At 34.6% G+C, this 24,983-nt stretch overlaps 1 protein-coding gene across 1 annotated transcript; it reads left to right on the top strand.

Moving 5' to 3' along the window:
• The first annotated feature begins 2,780 nt into the window (after positions 1-2,780).
• LOC123564606 (uncharacterized) lies at positions 2,781-8,581 on the top strand. Its single transcript, XM_053516819.1, has 3 exons — positions 2,781-7,101; positions 7,853-7,990; positions 8,383-8,581. Exons 1-3 carry the CDS (start codon positions 3,644-3,646, stop codon positions 8,579-8,581), a joined length of 3,795 nt encoding a protein of 1,264 aa, XP_053372794.1. The 5' UTR covers positions 2,781-3,643.
• Positions 8,582-24,983: the final 16,402 nt, after the last annotated feature.

The following is a 24,983-nucleotide window of genomic DNA, read 5'->3' on the forward strand; positions in this document are numbered from 1 at the left end:
AATCTCTCGGGCCATTCAATAATTGTTTAACACTAACTGTAGCATTTTATCCATACTCTTTTCAAAGATTTACATAAGAATTACAAACTGTCGTGACAGCTTTTCTGGTATTCAAACTTTTACTTTCATTTACTGAAAACATTTTCAGTTCGAAAAGCATGATTATCGTATATAATTATCGTTTATCAGACAATAGACGTTATAATCTGTTAACACTCACCGGTTATTCAACAGGTAAGAACATGTCACCTGTATTTATGATAAACAATTATCACCGTATAATACCGTTAATTACATCTTTTTGCTGCATCTGTTGTTTGTTTACCAGTAATCGGATATGCGCCTACTTTCGAGACAAAATTATGGTAAGGGCATGATATGCGCGTATTATCCCATGCGGAATAACGGTAAGGCCGTATGCGCTTACTTTTGATATGAGCTTATATTCGAATATGCGCTTATTTACCAGATTCTACAGTATTTTAAGATGAGAAATTTGTTGAAATTGTTTGGTACAAACCCTTACACAAGAGAAGCCGTTGTGTCAGTTGTTCATAAGTTGAAACATTAAAATGTTCTGCTAAGTATATTACAGCTTTGAAATTACACAATGTACGGGATATCATCTTCAACCAATGGCCAAAGAGACACGAACGCTATTAACAATGTTCCGGTGCCTACTTTGAGAAGAAGTGAGATCACAACAGACGTATTTCGAGCACCTTCAGGATAGACGACGTCGAACAGATCACGACGCGGGCCGGCAGCGCGATAGTGTGCGTCTTCAAGTCGCCGTCATTTGATGTAGGAGAGACATACATTTTTGATATTTACAGATCTAGTAGAGGACAGAACGACGTTTCTATTGATATGTTTTTATTGATGCATGTCTTATACTATTAAAGACATATAGGCAGTCTACGTAATTATTGATCATCCCTTGTATGCCATTTTTTACCCAAAAAGAAGTGTGCATTTCTATGCCAAATCCTCAACAATTAACCTAACTACACTTACACGGGTACTAAACAGTGCCTGCGGTACCGCCTGTGCCGATGAGGAATGAAGGCACTTCGCTTCCGGTACCGCAGGCAATTCGCCAATGTTGACAAATCAAGCGAGATCGGTGAGTGATTTTTTTCGTTTTTGTCATTTTGTTACTGCATGTAGCATTTATTCCAAAATCGGGGAATGTAGCGGGGTGTAGAAGTACCTTATGAACATATCCATGCTAAAGTTTGTGACAAATAATCAATTTCCTAGAAATGTAAGGACAAATAAGTTGGAAATGAAACGTGAAATTTTTCACATCAGTGACTGTTTAGACTCATTTCTTTTCGCTGACCCAAACCATATCGTCTCTGCCGTCGTAAAACATATTTATAAATGATATGTGAATTGCCAAAACATAAAATGTGTCCAGAAAATTCAGAATTTGAACGTTATGGCAATTTTGAAAAAGTGCCGCAGGCATTTCGACGATGCCGCAGCCCCTTCGAGGTGCCGCAGGCACTTCTAAAAGTACCGGGAGCATAAATTTGGCCCAAAACTAACCCAATCTCAAATAACTCGCATTCGTGCGATTATATATTATATTCACAAACATTTTCAATACATGTGATGGATTATCAGATCAAATAGTTTAGCAATCGGTTTATATCCACTCTCTTTTTAAAGATTCGTTTTGATCAGTTTAAAAAAAAAACAACAGTATTTTCCCGAAAACACAAAACTTGTTTAAAGTCTTCTCATGCTTAAATTGGTTTGTTATAAATCTATATATTGATAAGAAAATGTTTTGTTGTTTTTTTTTGTTGTATTTTTTTCCCCTTTTTTAGCGGAGCACAATCGGTCATTAGTATAACCCACTTATCTACTTTCTTTATCTTTTTCTAGGTTGTTCCACTGAAAAGCAGTTTTGTTCAAAAGATAGACGTATTCAGACCAAATGAAACGTAAAGTAAGTATATTACTAGGTGGGCTCGATTATGTACTCCGTTTTACCCTAGTACACCAATACACCAATTTTCATTCGTTTCAGTCGGGCTAGTTGCACGCGCATAAATTCGGTACATTTGCGGGACATGTCAAATAGCCCGATCGAAACATCACGGCGCAATTCTGTGTACCAGTCACGTGATCCGGATAGCCCGGCTTGGTATGAATCAAGCTAACCAATTATGTCTGTCCTCTGGATGACACATAGGGAGCACTTCTTTGTTGTTTGTGTTTTGCATGCAAGTTACTATCACAAACTAATGCAAATATTGAATTGAAACCTACCACATTTCTTAAGTTTATATTTTCTGGTCCTTCGGGACCATTGATTTCAACTCATTTAGATTTGAAGATTGAATACTGCTTAAGCCGGTGCTAGGGGGCGTGGGCAGTGTTGCATTTTCCATTATTGCTCATGAACAGACTCAATCAAACCGAGTCTGCAATTTTCACTGTTTTCCTTGTTCTCGGTGCTTCCGAGGGATCTACTTTCCAGATTTTATAAACCAAGGTTATATATTCAACTTGAGTCTAAGTAAAAACTTAAGTTCTAGTCATAAAACAGCTAAAACTTAAGATACGTAAGAAATGACTTAAGTCATAAAATGAAATAGCGTGGTGAGTACGATTAAAGTGTTGTTTTCAGATAAAAGCACTTTAAACATAATTGTACATGTTGTATCTGTAGAAATTAATGTTGCTTTTTAATGTTTTCGTCCACAATAAAAAATAAGAAATACTTATTAAGTTGTTTTATGAATAACAAATATACTTAAGTAAAATAAATTTCTGACCTAAGTAATATTTAAGTAAATAATCAATTTCTTATACTTATACTTAAGATGCTTTATGAATACGGCCCCAGGTCTTTATCATCTTTTGTAAGTGAATATTTTATTTTCAGGTTGGTGCTTTTAAAGGCAAACGTCGTAGAGGATATTTTCTGAAGACAGAAAAATTCACTAAACGACGATCTAAAACATTTAGTCAGATTCGAAGAAGTGAATATGTAGTTAAACTTAAAGATTATGTACTAGAGAGTCTAGAGAGACCTGTGCAAACAAGTACCCCACTGAAGTTTAAACGCTTTCGTGTTATCTCTACAAGCAGTAGAAAGAAATCAAAGCTCCACTCTCCATTCTCCAAACGAGCCAGATTTATATCCCCAGTGTTACATGTAGCTGATAAGCACACACTTCTTGAATCAATAGTGAAACCGTCCAGGAGATCTTTGAAATTTGAAGGTTCAGTTAAAATCCAGAGCTCAAAGAATTCTGACTTTGAATATTTTGAAGATTCTAGTACAGTATTGTATTCAGATGAAGCTGATACCAGTACAGCATCGTATTCCGGGGAAACTTCTTTTCTCAGTAATCATGAAAAAGAAAAACTTATCAAGGAGTACCTTGAAACACCAAACGAAAATGAAACACTTGCCGATGAATCTTTCGAAAACATCAAGGAGCAAAGTTCTGAGTTAAAATTATGCCAACTTGCATTAAACGCTCTTGATAAGAACAATCTTAAAGATGAGTTTTTAAAATTTTTTGAACTGGTGTCATGTGATAAGTTTCCTGTAGACAATGTGACATTTCAACTATTTTTGGACGTTGTAAAGTTGCTTAACTGCAGTGACACCAGGACGATGAGATATAACACTACCACTCTCAACTTTTTTTGGCTTGGTAAACGCCTGTTTGGAAGCAGGTTCTTGCGATTCATGGGGGGACCAAAATCTGAAACTCAGTTACTTCAAGGTAACATACATCTTGAACCAACCGATGTTAAAATAAATTTTGCAGTGCCCAGTGCACATATACTGGACAACTATAATCCTCTAGGATTTCATCTTTCATCTGAAAATGGAGCTGGCTTGAACCACAATATGATTGATTTAGCAGCCAAAACAAACAAAGATTCCAAGTCATACGTTATTAGTTTTGATGGGAAAAAGGTGAAGCGTGGAGGTGAACGTGACTTGCTTGGTTTTGAAGATAATCCATTGTCTGAGAGACGACAAGCATATGCTGAAGATTTGGCAGCCGTTTCATTAGCCATGTCGAAGGTACAAAACATCATTGAAGTCACTGACAGCGGAAAAGAGTTAGAAGAAAGTACAAAGATAGATTTAATTGAGTGTCTTCGTGCATGCATTTTGCTTTTCTCTAAATACACTATGACTTTACGTAAACTTAGAAAGAGAAAGGAAAACGCACTAGCAAATTACAAAGAAAAGGTAGCAAAGGACCAAAGCTTAGCTAAAACCCTACAATTTGCCATGGACTCATGCCGCACATCTATGTATCAAGCAGAGAACACGCTCTCTACTTTGATGGATGTACAGTTGTCGATTTGTCGAGCTGGAGCTTATTTAAATGGTTCTCTGGAATTATTTGCAAACAGAAATGGTGCAGTCGATTTAGAGTTACAGAAGAATATTAAACTACTAAATGCCGGATATGATGAAAACACTGCCACTAGCCAAATCAAACAGCGTACACCAAAGTGGTACAAAGATCGGGAAAAGGCGATGGTTACTGGAAGTACTCTTCATACAGCAGTAGGCTGCTCTGGATTGAAGAAAATCAAACAGCATTTTGACCATGTTGTCAGTGGTGTCGACAGGGAAGCACCTACCGAAATTCAGAGAAAAGCAATGGAATATGGAACAAGTGCAGAAGTACACCAAGTTGCTACATTTTCTAGTATCATAGCACCTTTTCTTTTTCCATCGCTCGCTTTCAACGAGGAAGGCTACTACATCAAGAATGGTGTCATTGTGTCACCAGATGGAAGCATACGAGACGAAACTGGAAGAGTTGTACTAGCTTTTGAAGGTAAGGCCCCTTCTATGAAAACAAAATCGCCAGATCCTATTCAACACTACAAGGTCCCAGAAAGATATATTATCCAAACGTTATTTGAACAAGATGTGCTTGAAGCTGAGAAAGGGACGCTGTATATGTGTTGGACTAAAGAGAGTACAACGTTATTCCGTGTTCCACCAAGCCCGGGTATAGTCGAATCTGTAAATGAAATAGTAAACGATCTGTACAAGCCTCAAGTTTTAAAAAGACCTGTAAATAGACCAAGTGGTGTGAAAGACTTAAATGCTAGTATTAAACAACATGTATTAGAATGTGAATTCCTAGGTGAATATCCATCAATTACTGCAGTTACGAGTGTAGCAAGTCAATCCAGAGCATGTAGTATTGACACTGAAAGGGACATTCGTTCGTTCCATGATTTGATACTTGCCATGCATAAAGCGAAAAAAGCTATGAAAGAATGTTATGACCTAGAAACCATACCAGCAACACAAGTATTGGTGTACCTACTAGCTGATCTAGACCGGTTATGGAAACCTGAAATTCCACATGCCATACCTGTTATGCATTGCTATAGAGGCTATAGCTTATCTATGGAAATAGCACGGAATCTTGTAGAGAAATGCGTGACGGCCTGTTCTGACAAAGGGTTACATATAGCAGCAGTCTCTTCAGATGGAGAATTCATTCAATTGATGGTACAGGGAAACGAAGGACAACCCCTTACACTGAGACAACTGAGCAAGCAAGTATGGGATCGTGTTTGTAAAATGAAGAAGAATGACCTAATAAAATTGATAAAATCAGTCAACACAGATTATAAAATTACCAAAAATGTAAGTGGGATTACCGTTGAAAGTACAGACAATGTGTTCAACTTAAAGACGCCTACACGCGGATGGAAAAAGAAGGAAAACAAAATGGGACAGTTGCAAGAGACTGCCACTACACCGAGTTCCAGTCTCAGTTCAAATGTGACGGTTGAGTCTCCAGATACCGAAGACGTTGAAATGCCAGTTAGTAATGAGGATCAAGACGACACGATAGTGTATGATTTTGAAGCATTGCTTACTGAAGACAATCATCCTAAGATGAACATAGGTCCAAAGGAAGCACAAGATATTTGCTACTTATTGCGTGATTTGAAACCGTTAAAATGGGAGAATACTTCACCGGAAAAGATAACTGAAATTTTGAGATATTCAATTAAAACATTCTTAAAAGACGAACTTTTGGCAATTGCAAAGTACCTGAATCTGAAGCTGAGAGGATCAAAACATGAAATTTCTATTAAGAAGGCTAAGAAAGTGGACCTTATGAAAGAAATATCCGATGTGCTGCAGGTTCAAGTAGAAATTAGTATCAAAACCACTACTGAGAGGAAACGGAAAAATAAAACAAGGCAACCAAAGTCATTGCGTGATTTATCGTCAGCTGTTTTGACGAAGTCTGGATACCCGAAACAAGTTCTGAATATTGCATATGCTGAATATATTTGGCCTGGCGAGGTTAAAATGTTCAGGAACAAAGGTCGAGTTGCGAATACAATTTCCGTGATTGATCCATATACACTCGATGAATTCAAGTTTGAGCCTTACTACACTCCTCCATACGAGAAGGACTTCATGGTATTTACATACGATAAAACTCACATGGGGACTAATTTAAGGAAGTGTCTATGTCTAGATAAAGTTCAAGGAATAAGGATAGACGCATGGAAAACTGTGTCCAGAATCCGACCAGATGTGTTGCACCCTACCGTCATTGAGGTTAATGACGGCAAAATAATGGACCAAATGAAAGAATCACTTGCCAGAACGATGGTTTCAGAAGCTGTGGAAGATGAAATGAGAAGCCTTGGCTACGATCCAGAAGCAACGTTTTGCAAACTCATACGTAAAGGTCTATATGAAGCGGATGATATGCCAGGAGTTCCAGCCTACGACAGGTGTCTTAACAGATTTCGTCTTATAAGCTGGTTGCAAGAAGAAGTACATTTCGGAAGGTTTCCACCTTATGGGGGTCTCATAAAAGGAATGTCCCATATACTGTACGAAGGTCTAAGAACGAGTCTTGAGGCAAAATTATACCTATACGCAATTTCAAATTCAGGCACGTACTGCGGCCGAGCGCCAAACACACTGTGCAGCGAGAGTTTCTTCGGCACCATGCAGGAGATGGATCCTTGGGGTCAAGGTATACTGTCAATAAAAGGCGTTGAAAAACATCTCAACGATTTCACAACAATAACATCTATGAAGATGGACGAAACACGGTAAGTATACTTCGTTAAAGATCCTTCACCAAGGAGATCAAATCTCAATTTAATATTTCAAAGAAACATGATTATCCTTACTTTTAATGGAAAATGAAGGTCAGCAGGCAAAGTTTCCAAATGAATGATTTACAAAGCATATGCTCAGGTGTAAAATATCCTTATTATATGCTCTTCAGTGAAAAACTGAAATTTATCTGTGAAATACAGTTTATATTTTCACTGTTTCAAACAGTTAAAACTTCATTTATATTTTACACTGGTACGGAACTAGACTTGAATACGAAAGAATATGAATTGTAAATAATAGAAAACTCTTTGCAAAATTTATTTCAGTAAAGATATAGATGTATAAAAATACTAACAGAATTATAATACGTTCTATCATAAAAAAAATGTAAAAGAAATAAGAAAACGTAACAGAACTATTTACAGTTTCTCTACAAAGTTATCCTGACGTAACGGCACCACGATGTCATGCACGTGACGTTGCGCTGACAAACTGGATACAACTTACTTAAAAGTATTTAAAGCACATAGAACAAATAGAAAATTTGTTTGTTTCAGTGTAAGATCAAAATATGTTTCACTCGTAAACCCCATAATTTACATTTTCACTCGTGACTGCACCACTCGTGAAAATATATTGTATTATAATGTTCACTTGGTGAAATATATTTCAATCTTACACTAGAGCAAACAGATATTCTCTTTGTAACTTAAAATATAATCTTATTTTTGACAATTGCAGGAATATTTATATAAAGACGAAGAAAAGCACAGCATATCCTAACCCATCCGTTATTGAGGATGTAGAGTCAGATATTTCAGACACTTCGCTGACGTGTGAGTGCAGATGTAGGGGCTTTATCAGTTGCATAATACCAAGGTATCTTTTTTAATAGATCTCATTTCAGTTATATACAGTCTAACCTGTCTATAAAGACAACTCTTAGGAGAGCCAACATGTGGTCTTTATTGGGAGGTGTTTTTTATTCACAGGTGAAAATACACTGTAAATGTTAAAATTGGAAACAAAACATGTCTTTAGAGCCAGGTGGTCTCTGTTCAGAGGTGGTCTTTAATACAGGTTTGACTGTTTATAGCACATTCTGCATTATCTTTGTCCACCGATTAAGTATTATCCGAGGATTTATTACAGAGGTATTTATCGAATAATTCAGATTTCATTATGAAACCTACTTAGTACCAAGCAGTCCGTGGAGTACAGTTTGTTACTTCTCTTTTTACAATTCTTCATAAAATAATTTTTTTTGACAGGAACCACTTCTTCGATACCCCAGCTCGTGCACGCTTACAGAAACGAGAGAAACCATATCAACCTGGCAAAACCGATAAACTCCGGGGTGAACAACCAGTACGGACAAGATATGGATACAAGATTAACGAGGCAAAATTGTTACCGTCAAAACGCTTGGCGGTACATCTTCCTAGTGATAATGATGATGTTGTAGACTGAAACCTAGCAGAATTAAGTTTATGTGTCAAAAACTTCAGTTATGATGTTCATGATACTTTAGATCACGTGAGTTATTGTCTCAGCCACTGAGTTCTGACCATTTTTTTGGAATTGGAAAATAGTAATTTCATGTTCTACATTTCTTTGGATTGGCCGTATGACCAGACACTACTACAGCTGGACCTCAAGTAACAAGCAAGTGTTTCAGTATTTCCTTTGATTTATTTGTAAACAATCATCAGCATTGATCTGTATCAAAAATAGAAGTAAACAAATCAAGTAAATAAATGAATGATATTTGTATTGGAATAATACGTTAACTATACGTTTTAATGTCATTAAAATATCAAACACGACATGTTTATTTTATATTCTTTACATGTTCTTGATCTAGTAGATGTTATAACAGTTTTTTCAAGTAGTATGGTCTGAAAAACGAAGAGGCAAAGGATGCTCCTATATATTACGTGTTTCGAGAGTCAAAAGAAAATTCTTAGATTTGTAAAGGTCGAGGAGTTAACATGCAGTAGTAACTTAAGTCTGTTTCTGATATTTATTCCCATTTTATTACTTTTTTAATAATTTTCTATTGGAACAATCTCATATAGTTAACGAAATTTAAAAAACGACATGCTGAAAAGATGACTACCTACTGCTACTGTACTTAAATTGTATGTTGATTTTTACAAAAGAATTTTATTAAAGAACCTAAATCTCGAGAAGGACTAGAGTATTTTTCAGGTGTTCAACAATATGCGACACAAGATATTCCATGTGCATAAAGAAACATGAGTGCATTTCCACGCCATGCAATTACAAGGAATCGGATGTGTTATGTAAATAATATTTGACTAGAAAATGAAAATCAGTTTTAAGACCTTCTTCACAATTTCCTATAAGTATATACATGATCAATTGTTTACAGCGACATAAAATTTGCAAGTTGACTCAAATATATGAAATAGAAAAGTAAAGTCACTGTGCTTAATTTGAATAATTTGCCCTGGAACATGCCATTTATGGTTTGTTCTAGAGCAGATAATTTGAAATCAAGCACGACAATATTATTTTATGTCAGATCTTCTTCTTCAGACATACTCTAAACGAATTAAAAATAAAGAAATTCTGTCACGAAGAAAAAAGAAAAAAGTGACCGTATATACATACAGGGAATTGTGATTAACTTATAATTACAACGTTATCGGACTTCTACATATGTCTGTAAAACAGTGTGTTTGAAGTGAAGCTAATAAATATTCTGGTTTAATTAAATCACAAAGTAAAACAGCATGTTCTTCACGCTAACAGAAAAACAAAAAGATCACCTTTGTCCCGGATCGTTCGAGAACATGGCTGTACTTATCATCAAAAATTCTCTTTAAGTCTATGTGAAATCAAGTGACACTTGAACTAAGTCCATATTATATAAGCGAAGATTAAATAATATGAAAGTAATCAAATTTGTGAGATTCGAAGGTTACAATGGCTAATGGCAGAGCGGGCCCTGAATTTATGGTAGAGAGTGAAACCTTTACATCACATGCCAAATATCAAAGATCTACAGACAAGGATTTTTAAAGTCTGATGACTAGTAACCTGTTTTAAAATGACCCGTATGTACAATTAAGCGAAACCATGAACAACTTTTAATTAAAAGACGGCTACCTAGAGGTCGTTTGTGTAAAGTTTCATCAAAATCAGTGGTTTTTAGGGAGCTGTCTTTTAAACATAATTGTTGACGACGGACGCGCGACCGACGACGGACACAGCGTGATCACAATAGCTGACCATGAGCGTTTTACAGGTGAGCTAAAAATGCAAATATATATGGAACGACAATTTCAAGGATCTGAGTGTCTTCTCAGATAACGTGTAAAAACATAAAACAATGCATTCCTTACATAAAAAAATGACAAATAGAATTTTAAACTTTTAACAGTTACATTGATGTTTATATCAATCAAATTATCACAAATCACAAAATAATTTTGTCAAAACATAAAATGTGAAAATACAATGTCATATGGAAGAACCTTTACCATGTAACTTATCTTGACACAGAAGTATTGCATACCAAACCTCACAAAAATGCAATAGTTTTGTAAACGAAAGGAAGAGCTCGGTGAAATTTTGCATGCGTTTTTTAAAACACAATACACTTATGACAGTTGGTATGAGTGCAATGAAAAGTACATCATTGACATGGTAATTTGTAGTTGAACAATTATTGTACGTTTTAAGTGAAATATCTTACATTTCTGCGATAATTTCATAAATGTATGAAAAATTCAAATTTTGAAAACAATTGCTGTTTTAAACTTTAGCATCTTGAATAAATGGGTAAATTTATCAATGTTAACTATATTTAATCTGATTTTAAAATCTTCAAAGGTAGGATATGTTAAGTAATTTGCATGTCAAGATAGATGCATTGTTAACACAGAGGAAATATTGAGCTCTAATAAACTGTTTAAACAAAAAAGTCCATTTTTGTGAGGTATGGGGTTCAGTGGTTTTCTATAAAATTAGAATATAATGTAAGGGGAATGGCAGATATAGCTATATTTAACTACATAAAAATAACTTGAAATAACCATAGGCTTAGCAGCTGCTAGACAGACGCAGTACTTGAATAACCCCAACAGATATTCAATCCAGTATATACATTACAATTCTCTTTAAAGGGGTTATTAAAACAAACAGTTACATTTGCTGACGCATTTCTTTGAACAAGAGCTATCCCACAAATAACGCACTCATTTTTTCTTAATACTTGACTTGTTTTACACTGTCGGACAATGGCACAAATGTATTTTTTTTAATTATATTCCAGGCATTATCTTTGATAGGCATGATGATACCAAATAACGGGCAAAAACGTAGTCAACATTTTCTAAGTCCAAAACTAAACATACTTTACTCAGAATGCATGTAAGTGTTACAGAAGCTGAAGACATAACCAAGATGTATGACTCTAAATGCTTAAATGAAATTTCAAAGCAATAACTCTTATAGATATGTAGATATGAGTGTATGAGAATAATTCTCTCAAAATGTGTGTCAACTTATTGGACCTGATTTTACTTAGATTTATAACCTCAAAGACTTGTGTGAAGTTTCAAAGCAGAATGGAGATATGAACATGCACGTAAACATTAAAGTATAGAAAGTATGATAATTCATTCAAAATACTGGAAAGAGTTATAGGACTGCATGATATGACCTAGATTAATGACTCCGATAACTTTTGGAAGTTTAAAATAAAAACCTCTTAATGAGTGGAGATATGAAGTAAAGTGTAAACAATCAACCGGGACTTTCTAAGTACAAAAGGCACATGATTCATTATAAATGCAAGTCGGAGTGATGTAACGTGATGACTTGACCTAGATTAAACATTCAAATGACTCGTATGAAGTTCCAAAGCGAAACCTTTGATGCATATACAGATAACAACTTGCAGTTAAAAACTAAACTAAAGTGTGCCGATGTCAGGGTTAATACAAAAGCTTACACCGTTTTTCGACTAATGTCCTCTGTTCTGAGTACATCATTACAACATTAAAGAGTACTTTGACAAAGTAGGCGTATACATGTACATGTTAATTGCAAAAAATATTTAACAGAATGCTTATACATGATGGTGTACCATACAGCGTCTTTTAATGTCTAATATTTTGGTTTATGTTTTGAAGATTATTTTATGAAGACGATCTGTGGACATTTCTAACATGTCTATTACAGGACGACTGCCGAGTGAATGCTTTGCCACAAACGTAGCATATTGCCAATGGCCTTGGATCCCCGTGGCATTCTTTTACATGCCTCGTCAAGTCACGCTTAAATTTGTAGCATTTTGCACAAGAGTCACACTTGAACCTTAAACTGCGTTGGCTACGACACTTCCTGATATGTGCTTTCAGATTTCTTTTGTATGTAAATTTTCTATCGCAATCTGAACATTTCCACTGAAGATTGGAATGAAGTTTCAGGTGTTCCTGTAAGTTTCTGTTGCTGTAAAAACGCTTTTTACAAATTTCGCAGCTTGGCCTTTCCCATGTATTTGCATGTTTGCACAGATTGTGAATACGCAGGGCCCGCTTGCTTGAAAACGCTTTATGGCAAATGACACAAGTTGTCCCTGTAACCGTTTTCTCATGAATGTTTTTCTGGTGATAAGTACAGACGTATTTTGTACTAAACTTTTTCTGACAGAACTTGCACTGGAATTTCTTCCGTTGTTCTTTATCCATTGTTAGCTGCAAAAGAAAATAAATTGAAAACCAAAGTGACTTACATAGATACTGAATAGTTATGGCCGACGTGGACGGTCTTTGTTGGGTAGTATTTATGTGAACAGGAATTATATTTACAAAAAGCATAAGTTACAGTAAAATCTTAATTTTAATGTTTTATGTGTCAAGGTCGAGGTCATTTTACATTTATAACCATGTTAAAGTTTATAACCATGTTAAAGTTTTGTGACAGACAAATGGAAGAACAGAGAAACAGAAAGACAAAAATGCCCCCATGATACTGTTATAATTTGACTTTATAGTATTGTAAAATAAAAGGGACCAAACCTTTCTTAGGCTTTAAATATACATCAATTATGTTGGCATATTTCTGCCACGAGATAGGTAGATAGCTGTCGCGATACTTCAAGAAATTATCTTGATAAAGCGAAGTTTTCTTAAACGAGTTTGAACAGTGTCCTGTAAATATTATTGCGATAATTTGCATTATAATCTCGATACCATTTGTGTAAGTGCCCATTGTGGACTGCTGTCATTATCTAGCTTGATATTTGATATATCGAAATTTTCTGTAGTTATTTTAATAGCCTACGTTTTCTGGAAATATAAAGCATATCTACAAAAAAAAAAAAAAAATAATTTACTGTGAAAATGTTTTCAGAAAAATGAAGAACTTTGCTAGAAATTTTAAAATATTGTAATATCTACCAAATATCTCATGGCAGTTACAGGCAAACGCAAAATTGTGCGCTATAACAATTAGTTACCTGGTTATCGCGTACCATACTACCTAGCTATCTCGTGGCAGATGTATGCCACCATAATTCATTAAAGACCTGCTCCAGTCCTACCTTTTAACCTTAAATTGTCATTGAAAAAGCATGAAAATACTGACTATGAACAGTGACGCCTGTCAAAAAAAGAGTCTATTGTATATAAATTTTAATATAAAATAACTGTGGTTTTACGTGCTTAAGTTGTGGCGCGTGGCCGTTATCTGTTACCTATTGCAATCATGAGTTACATACACATAATAGAATTTGAATAGCCGTGTAGCAGGGCTTTAAGGCTGAAAATCACTAAATTTATACATTGTGTAAAAGGGACCTAGCAACCAGCGCCAGACACGACACACACTCGGCATACAAAATTGTCCGGAAATAAAAAAAAAAGATAAATATACTAGTATAACAATTTAAAAATCGTGAAGTTTTGTGACAGAGGAAGTACAACTCATAAACATTTTAATAGTTCTTATATGTATGTAAAACTATTTTTTCTGCAAACAAAACTTTGAAAAAAAATCATATCGAGTAGCATAGAACGGAGAGAGAAGGCAATTTTCAAAAACCATAATGTTTGAGAATTTTGCTTCAACTGACCAAAACAATCGTGTAGAGTTTAAGATTACTCGCGAATATAAACCGATTACTAAACTATTTGATGTTTGTATAATCGCACGAATGCGTGTTATTTGCGATTGGGTTAGTTTTGGGCCAAATTTATGCCCCGGTACTTTTAGAAGTGCCTGCGGCACCTCGAAGGGGCTGCGGCATCGTCGAAATGCCTGCGGCACTTTTTCAAAATTGCCATAACGTTCAAATTCTGAATTTTCTGGACACATTTTATGTTTTGGCAATTCACATATCATTTATAAATATGTTTTACGACGGCAGAGACGATATGGTTTGGGTCAGCGAAAAGAAATGGGTCTAAACAGTCACTGATGTGAAAAATTTCACGTTTCATTTCCAACTTATTTGTCCTTACATTTCTAGGAAATTGATTATTTGTCACAAACTTTAGCATGGATATGTTCATAAGGTACTTCTACACCCCGCTACATTCCCCGATTTTTGAACAAATGCTACATGCAGTAACAAAATGACAAAAACGAAAAAAATCACTCACCGATCTCGCTTGATTTGTCAACATTGGCGAATTGCCTGCGGTACCGGAAGCGAAGTGCCTTCATTCCTCATCGGTACAGGCGGTACCGCAGGCACTGTTTAGTACCCGTGACTTATAACTCTCAACTTTCATTATAATCTGACAAAAATTGATGCGTTGGCAACGTTTAATATAATCCACGGAAGTTTTGTTGACCGGGAAGAAGAGATAATTTATATCATTCGTTGCTGTGAATATTTTTCTGTTGGGAGAATGCGCTGTCAACTACATTTCATACAAAGTACTGCTGTTAAGTTTTATCCTTTAGGAGATTATGCTGTCAACTACATTTCATACTAAGAATTGTTGTTCAGTATTTTCATAATCTGTCACGTGGTTTGCTGGCTGTAAGGTACGATAGTCAAGCAAAAATCACCTTCATGTTGAACTACAAAAGCATGGCAAAATATAGATATCACCACGGCCATGTACAAACCTCTACTTTAACCGACTTCTACTCGTACTTTCGATCTTTACTGCACTCTGTATCGATGCATTCTGTCCGGTTTCCTTCAGGACAACATGCATTAATTTTACGTGTTTTGATAGGTCAGTTTTGTTTACAAATTGTCTCTGTGCGGCAGTGGTCCCACGTAATAATAAGCTGTTTTTGGTTCGGCCGTGGATTCTTAAACCAACATCAGCTGAAGGCGATTTATCCAAATTTGGTACATCCTGGAACAAAATATTCAAAACTTTGAAATAGTTATGAGCGGAAAAGTTACCCAAAATATGAATTAACAAGAAATTAATATATTTTTGTTTATAGCCAAACATATGGCCACCACTTTATGTACAAAGGCTTTATGACCTTTTAAAAACAAGCATACTCACATATCAGTTAAAATATAAACCAGCATGAAACGGACATCAGTATTATAATTAGTACAAGTAACGAATTTCTACTAAAAATGTGTTACTTAATATTAAAGTTTTATTGAAATTTCGATATGTCGTTACCAACATTTTTACCAAAATGTATATCAGTTGTGTGTTTGGTAATTTTAGTATGATAATGGAAAAATAAGACGACAGCAACGTTCCATTTGAGGATTTGTCCAAATTGCATTATTTGATTTATTTAAATTAGAAAAATATACAAATTGAATATTTCATTTTGAAAATAAAAAAATAAATCTATACTATAGAATATATTAAAATTGAAATTGATAACTGATTCCTTTTCATTTTACCTTTAAAAATGACGGGTGTTCGCTAATTAAATTAAATTTATAAAAATGTCGCTCACATATTTGAGATAATCAATCCCGACACCTTGTAGACGTTATGTAATTGCTTATTATAAAGTATATGCTGTTTTCCAGTCTAGACACAATCTTTATGTCAGCTGATTACCAATTAAACTGTTTCTCACTTTGCACGCTACTGACGTAAGTAAAGTGAGTGTCAACAGCATGTATTAAATACAGAAAGCTGTTTTATGTCAGCAATTCTTTTCTCCAATATCCGTGATGATTCCTTCCAAACACTTTTCCAGATTATAATTTCTTGGAATTTCTTAAATCTTGAAGTTTAGATGCATTGCAGACTCATATGACGTTTACTGCCTCTTGGAGCGTATTCGATTGCAGAATTGTATTACCTTCTTTAATGACGTAAGGGAAAACTATCAACATGTCACTTCTAACGCTTATCATAGCCACAACGGGAAAATAAAGAACAATTTTCTCGTAATATACCTCTTACGTCTAACGAGAAAAACTACACTTTATTCCTACTGTACATCGACGCAAAAACTATCAACAATTCACTACTTACGTATGTTATACACATAACGGAAAACTAACAAAATAACACTCGTAACCTTCATCATAAGGATGACGGGAAAACTAAATAAACTTCACCCTTAACGAACGTCATATTCATAACGGGAAAACTGGTAACACTTTACTCCTAACGTACGTAAGGCGCATCTAACAACATTTCACTTCTAACGCATAACGTGAAAACCGTCAACACGTCACTCTGAACGTACATCAGTTGCATAACGGGGAAACTAAGCTTCACTCCTTACAATCGTTATACGCATATATAACAACTCACCACTTCTAACGTACGTCATACGCATAACGTGAAAATTAGCAACACTTCACTCCTGGTAGAAGATTAGGAACATTACAACGCTTCTGTAGCGTACTCAAGATGCAGCTAAGGAAATCTTAACAACACGTAACTCTGTAGTTTGCCACCAATTTACGCCAGTACTTCTGTGGGGGAAAAAGCAATATAGTATTCTAAATGTACGTCAAACGCTCAGTAGGAAGTAGTTTACTCATAACGGACGTTAGATGCTACTTTACATTACTTTTAGTAATGATGTAAAATTGTAAAATAAAAAAAAATCTAGGGTACAATAGCAAATAATTTTTTACAATATATAAGAACAGTTTGGTTTGTGCATTTTATGCATAACATAAACACATACATACTTATTCTAATTTTGTACATGCATCACAGAAAATCACACATGATATTATACCGTCAAATTATTTAGTTTCGTTTGGCGTAACCTCTCGTAGGTTTGACCAAAGTGGTAATTTCGTGCGGACTTAAAATTCAAGGAAAATCGTAGTTGTTATGTACTTATTTTCGTTGGCTGACAAACATCACATAGATACAAACAAATTCTGTGTAGTTACATGAATTATACAGAATAAATTCATTTTCTTCTCATACATCAAATCAAAAGACATACAATATATTTTTTCACAAACAAGACAATGCATAATGAATATAATTCATTTTATCAGTAAAGTTTGTCATTTCGTATATTCCAATCTGTGACAAACATGACCTCCAAAAATAATCCACAGCGACTAGTAGATAAACTTGCCTTTAAAATCAGTCTTTATTCGATTTTTTCCCCGTCGAATTCCTGTTTCACAACACTAAACCTTATAAGAAAGTATAAATGCCTGTGTTTTATATGCCACATAAACTTATGTATAAACCTCCACACTATATCGGAATAAACTGCACACCGCAGCCACGTTTGTAAGAGGATAATTGTACAACTAAATAGTAAACATCAGAAATATTTCTACAACGGTGATACAATATAAAAGTAGTTATCATCTTTTATGAGTTTTTATAATGCATTCTGACATGGCATTGAGACTAGCTGTAACTCTTAAGACTGTCATTGGATTGCAATCGATTGTTCACCTAGCGGTAGGGCTGTGTAACCAAATGTTTAATCTGTTGCACTGTAAAACTCTGTTCGCCTATCAGCTGTACTGTGTAACACAATACTGCATGTATTGTTCGCTTAACAGCTGTACTATGTAACGTAATATTGCATGTATTGTTCACCTAGCAGCTGTACTGTGTAACGCAATAGTGCATGTATTGTTAGCTTACCAGCTGTACTGCGTAATACAATATTGCATGTATGTTAGCTTACCAGCTGTACTGTATAAAGCAATAATGCGTGTATTATTCGCTTGCCAGCTGTACTGTGTAACGCAATATTGCATGTATTGTTCACCTAGCCTATCAGCTGTACTGTGTAACGCAATATTACAACTATTGTCCACGTAGCAGCTGGATTGTATAACACAATATCTCATCTTTTGTTCACCCACTAGCTGCCAACGAATAACATTGTTCAACAATATTTCATACATTTGAACTTAGAAACTGCAACATAATTTTAAAACACTGTTCCTTAATGTTAACTCACACTTTGCACTAAATAACAATGTTTCTGAGTAATTTATCCAAAGTTATTTTGTCAGCTGCATTTTATGACACAGGTGTCTCATTTATTTCAGATATATTAAGAGAAGATAAATACATACATGATATTAAGCTTGTAAATAATCATGAAAATATAAAAAACACTTTCAGTTAGTGTATATTTAGTAAAGCCAACAAAAATCTAAAGCCGTAAAGTGATCCCATCACAGTATACATGACTTAAATTTCAGAATAATCCTGTAAGAACTGATACGATTGTTTGTAACACTTTTTGTTGTATAGGCATCAAACAATCGGTTACCTTATTCTACATAAAATTGTATGAGTATTGCTAAAATAAGTACAGTACTACATTAAATTTGCAAACCGTTATAAGTATACAAATGTGTCAATATTCATACGTTATTGCACAGTTTATTAAGAATACATATTAGTAAGTTTCGATGCGTTTGTTTGGCGTTAGAACATGCAATCGCCGTATGAACAATAATTGCGTTGGTTTGACATTAAACCGAAAACAAAGTTATTATAATTTAAAAAAAAACATTGTAATAAATATCTAATTAGATCTACTGGAAAAGTATACATTCCTAAGCCAGGATTTGTATCAATCTAAAATGTTTTCATCATTAATAACGCCTTATTAACACTCGAGATGTCTTCAGAGATTCGCCTGCGAATCCAAAATGATAAAGACCTTTTATCTGGCGGTAGCCGTCACTGCAATCATTTTTAGGCGTACAGTATTCCCCATTCAGGCTCACCACTGCACATTCAGGCTCATTACTGTACATTCAGCTTTAGCAAGCTCACCACTATACCACCATCCGCCTCGTTTTCGCTCGGCACAGTTACCAGTTTCAAGTGCATCCATATCTCTGCCAAAGGTTGAAAATGGATAACCTTTCGTTGCAGCAAATCTCCAGGCAATAGTCACAACTGAAACATTAGAAATCATTTTATCTAAAACAACACAACGTAAACAAGTTGAAAAATCAGACGTATACTCATGATTGCGAAGGAAAAATTATCCCGTAAACGCCCGGGACAATCAGTTACTGATGTCTTGAATACCTTTGTCTTAGTGTTTCGGCAAGCAACCGACACTTGATCAATTTCAGATGCTTCATATAAATAAGATTAACATGTTACAGACAAATGACATGTCCCTGATAATGTTTTTGAGTTTTCTTCATGTGTACTAAAAAATCATTAAAAAGTAAAAAGGCAATATTGAACTCATATTCAAAAATAAACACCCCTTTAAAAGTAAGATCTATCAGTGGGGCATAATGTATATCTATCAGTTGTTAATGACTTCATTAGTTGACTGTAGAATTGATTTTTTCTTGAAATAATAAAACATTAGATACAGTGTTCTTAAATATGACTCTTTCAATCAAAAGCTCGAAATTATACTGAATTAGTTAATAATTCAAATCTCTCTTTGTAGATGCAAAGTTTAAACGAATAGTCTCTATTTTTTAAAGTGATGCATTTCTCATTTCATCTTATTGCATAGTCCAAAAATCTTTCAAAATAGTAAAAAGTTTCAATAGTTTAGAATCGTAAATGCCAAAAGACCACCCATTATCTTACAGCTCCATTCTGACGCTGGGGCGCTCTAAAGCAAAAAATGCCGCCTAGCTAATATACCCTTCTCCCATTTTTAGTTGTATTTCTAATTTACTACTTTTAAGGGAAAAAATCCTCTAACATTTTATATCAACAGTGAGTACAGACATTCCGGTCACACAGAGCCTCGCGATCAAGCCCACGTCCCCTTTCTCCTTCTTCTATCTGTCAGGTTATGTATTGTACATTGTAGCATTTTAAAAGTAACTGAGCATAGGTATTGATCGTACACATGTTGTTGCTTTTTGTAGTTGAAAGAACACTGATAGCAAAAAAGGCTGAAATTGTAACAAAATATTTATTATGATCGTCACCTATGGTCATTTAGTTTTGAAATGCTCAAAGGTATTGATGAACAGTAATGGCCACTTTCGCCTAACTCATGGGTCAATCTAAAGACGTTTCGCTTTATGGTCCCGAGCTTACTGTTTGTCCATATAGAGTACATTTTATTGTTTAAAAATTTTTTTGACTTTTCCACAACTGATGGGTATCATTCCCCTTTTGCTGTGCATTTGAAAACCAACTAGGGGTATAGCATTCTTTCTGCGGAAAAAGTTACCCACTAATTTACTTAGTGGGTTGGTTGTTAAAACAAGTCCCCTGCTCATCTTGCCTAAAATAATACGGGGTCTTCTGTCACCAAATTTAAAAAGTTTGAAATTCATACTAAAAAATATTTTGCCCTTTTAAGTTCCTTCTTTTTTGGATGTTAACAAAAAGAAAAGCGGGAATTTCTAAAATTTTTTAAAAATTTAACAATCAGTTTAAAATGTGCCAGGTTTTACATATCACATTTTCCAAGCACAACTTTAAAAATCTTCAAAGGCAGTCACACTCTTCTTCATCTTTAGTTATCTCACAAAAAAAAAGGGCCATGACTCTTAAGCTTTTATTTTGTCAAATTGTGCCTCTTTTTTAAACAAGATTTTGGAAACAGTTTTGCCTTGTCTAAAAAAATATGGGCCTTCAAAAATTTTTGCTGTCATCAGATACCCCCGTAACTCTAGCTTCAGTCTTGTCAAAATTGTCCCTTTTTTTTAAAATTTTTAAAAAGATTAATGCATGAAAGTGTTTCCCATAAAAAAACTTCCATATGATATAAATTTCCTTTTTGAATATTAAATTAAAACCCCAAAAAATTAAAAAAGGATTATATGTGACAGCCTGATTTTTAAGGGGTTTTGGGTATAATATTTTAAAAACAAGGTTTTTCCCTTGTTAGTTTTATTGTGTTTTGTGTGCATTCAGTGCCTTGACCCTAGGGCAAAATTTTCCCCCTGAAATGCTTTAATTCATTGGATTTTATAAGAACCCCGGGTCTTGCTGTAAAGTCTGTAACTGAAAACAAGGAATTAAATACATTTTTTATTTAGGGACCCAGACTTCAAAAAAAAATAAAATGGGTAATTACAATTCTAAATGGTTTCCCAAAACGTGCCATAAAAGGGGTTTTATCTTTTTTGGGGGGGCCCTAAAGTGGGTTTTTTTTTTTCGTTTTGCAGTAATTTGTTTCAAAATTCCTTTTTTTTTATCACTGCTCATTTCTATTTGCACTATAAACCTTTAAATCATTTACAGACCCTTTTTTAACCCCGTTTTGCAGGTGTGTTGTGTTGCGTGCTGAGATATTGCTGTGACATATGGGGCATTTAAGTGTCCATAACCTGAGTATGGCATAATTTGTATTTGTAAACTTTAATTAATTGCATAGCAATGTACATTTGAGTTACACACTTCCTGAAGTATATGTATTTTAGCTGTATATGCACTACACACACATGTATATTTTTGAGCTGAGATGTCATTAATTTGATTAAGAGATGTGCTTAATATGAACTGTACGGTATTTGTGTAAAACAATGTGTCTTACTTGATTGTAAGTTTTTCATAGTAAGTATTGTTCATATGTATTTCAGGATGCGTTATACTAAATTACTATGGGAGATACTAATATTAAAATAGTAAAACTACAATTGGTAATTGCTTGTTGACCTTCACAAAGGGAATGAGAGAACACCCATAAACACAATTGCTTTTACAGCCTATAATTATGGCATCCTATAGGAAATAACAGAGTGGACATATACATATTCTTATTATGTAGGTTGAAATTATTGTTTTGCCCTACCAAAGTTTTAGAGTATGGGTAGATCATCAGTTTTTTTTTCACAATACAGCGTTTAAAACTAGAATTGCAGACAGAGCAAATTGTAACAATTCTTACATTCAATATTTCTTCAGAAAATTGCACTAAGTAACACAGGTTTTTGACTGAAAGAAGATATAGGATATTAGTTTTCATATAGAAGAAATTAAAATAAGGGTTCCGATCAATCATTGGTCAGTCAGTTGAAGTAGTTGAGGGTGGTTCTTTACATTATTTGATGGAACTAACATGTATATATGTTTTTTATTTCAGGTATTATATGAGTTGACACTGTACAAGGACATCCTTTTGAAGACAGTTCTGAGTGAGCAACAGCCCTAGACACCGTGTTAATGCTGCCCTGTTATCTACTGAAGTTTCTACATAAAGTCAAGGTAAGTAACATGCTAAACGGAATCATTTGAAGCTTTTTTAGCTTGACTGTATGAGATATATGGAGGGCTGTCCTACTTGCCTGGCATCAAGCATCCATGTCTACTCCTGTTAGTTCAAGGTGGATTTTATTCAAACTTAAAAAACACATCATATGACACAAGGGACAAAATCTGGGCACCGTATTCCATGAATTATTCCCTTTTGTACTAAAAAATTTCAGGTTAAAATTTTTCAGAGCACTTTTTCATTCTATTAATTATTAATTGATTAAAACGTGGAATACATTGCAGTTGTTCCACGTCATCTCCCACATCACAAATGACACAAGTCCCAAAATAATAACAAATTTTTCAATGAATTATGCAAAATTGTATTATCTTAAAGAATGATTCTGGTCATGTTGAGTCAAAAACAAGTCCACTTCGTCGAATCAAGGAAAGCTTGTCAACACTGAGGTCACAGTTGTGAATCAATCTTTATGAATTTTGGTCAGAATGTTTATCTGATGGTCTTCAGGCTAAGTTTGAAACTGGGTCATGTGGATTTAAAAACTAGGTAACTAGGCCAGATCAAATGAAAATCTTGTCAATACTTTTAGAGTTAACAGATTAAGTTGAACCTGATGGAATTGGTTATAATAATTGTCTTGATAATCTGTAGGACTGGTCAACTTTGAATTGGGTTATCTGGGTTAAACAATCTAGGTCAATCTTCATGAAAAACTTTGTAAGGATGTTTATCTTGATGTTCTTAATGCAAGACTGAATCTGTGTCATGTGGTTTTAAAAACTAGGTTCATAGGCTAGATCAAAGGCAAATCTTGTTAACACAGTAGAGACCACATTTTTTCTGTTGAAACTCATGCAAATTGGTCAGAAATGATGTGTCTGAATGAATTCTAGGGTCTGGTTTGAATATGGGTTAATATGGGTCAAAAAATAGGCACCCAGTCAAATAAACAAAAAAAAACGGGTGTATGTGCAATAGGCGCGTTTTTGATGGTTATTGGTGAAATTATATCAGAATTAAGTCTTGAGAAATCTAGATAAAAGTTGACATCTGGGCCATCTGGGTCTAAACTAAGTAACATGGTCAAGTCAAAGAAAACATTGTGTCTGCCAATAGGGGCTGCATTTGTCTTTTGATGTGCATGAAACATATTCAGAATGTCTGTCTCCATCAAATCTCAGATGATTTTTTCTGGTCACCCTTGGATGAAAAACTAGGTCAGCAGGTCAAAATAAAAGAATGTTTACACTCTAGGTCCTACATGTTTGATTAAATCTTTATTAGCTTTGTCAGAATGTTGTTATCAAGTCATTAGGTTCAAATAACAGAAAAAGCTGTTTAAACTCAAGAGGCAACATTTTTGGTCAATCTTAATGAAAATAGATCAGAATATTCACTAGGTTAAAAATGTTTAACACGTTATGGTAATTACTCAGGTGAGCCAACCTAGGCAATTTGTTACTTAAAATGTTAGGTAAAATTTTATTTTGAAGATACATTCACTCTACCTCTGTTATTATTAATGGTTTTATTCAAACTTAAATAGTTGTTTGGCTCATCATCCACATCACATGACACCCCCACTGTCCCACAATGGCACCAGTATTTAATGAATGGTGCCACCATTTAGCTAAGTTCAGTTGAGCTGTTTGATGTAGGTGGATGGTCGTTGTCACATGCCGGCTTCCTGTGTTAGTAATTTCATTTAAAACTCTTCTTCGCTGAAACTACCGGTCAGAATTTACAAAACTTGGTCGTAACTCCTGTCATGGACTTTTAATTAAATAGTTTTCTAAGATTCGTCTTGATCTTTAGTGGACATCAAAAGATAAGGAAAAAAAACTTTTAATGGACTTCTTCTTTGAACACGCTTGATGGACTTTTTTAAATTGGTTGTAGATTAATTAAAGGTCTCACCCAAGTTTGTCAAAGTGTGGGCACCCTTTGGGTTCCACTTTTAGGGGCAGCTAGAGGATGAGCTAAAAATAGAAATACCTTTAACCTACATTTGTCATGAACGCTGAATTGTATCTTCTTCAAACTTGGTATACCCAGAGCTAAAAATAGAAAAAGAAGTAGATAACTCCTTGTCTTGAAGCTAGTTCGATGTGATCAGTACAAACCCTAGTTGTGCATTGTGCATGTTAGGGTCTTACCCTTTCCTGCTAAATTTCATAATGAATTAGTCTCAGTACATTAACTGAAAAAAGGGGTACTTATGAAAAATAAAACTGACTGAATGGTAAACAGTGCAGATCATGATCAGACTGCATAGATGTGCAGGTTA

Source organism: Mercenaria mercenaria, chromosome 10 (assembly GCF_021730395.1).
Source record: "Mercenaria mercenaria strain notata chromosome 10, MADL_Memer_1, whole genome shotgun sequence".
Lineage (NCBI taxonomy): Eukaryota > Metazoa > Mollusca > Bivalvia > Venerida > Veneridae > Mercenaria > Mercenaria mercenaria.

Excerpts from the sequence above, each read along its gene's own strand:
- LOC123564606 (XM_053516819.1), top strand. The coding sequence starts at position 3,644 with ATGAGATATAACACTACCACTCTCAACTTTTTTTGGCTTGGTAAACGC. Across the intron at positions 7,102-7,852 it reads ATGAAGATGGACGAAACACG|GAATATTTATATAAAGACGA; the intron begins GTAAGTATACTT and ends TGACAATTGCAG. Across the intron at positions 7,991-8,382 it reads ATCAGTTGCATAATACCAAG|GAACCACTTCTTCGATACCC; the intron begins GTATCTTTTTTA and ends TTTTTTTGACAG.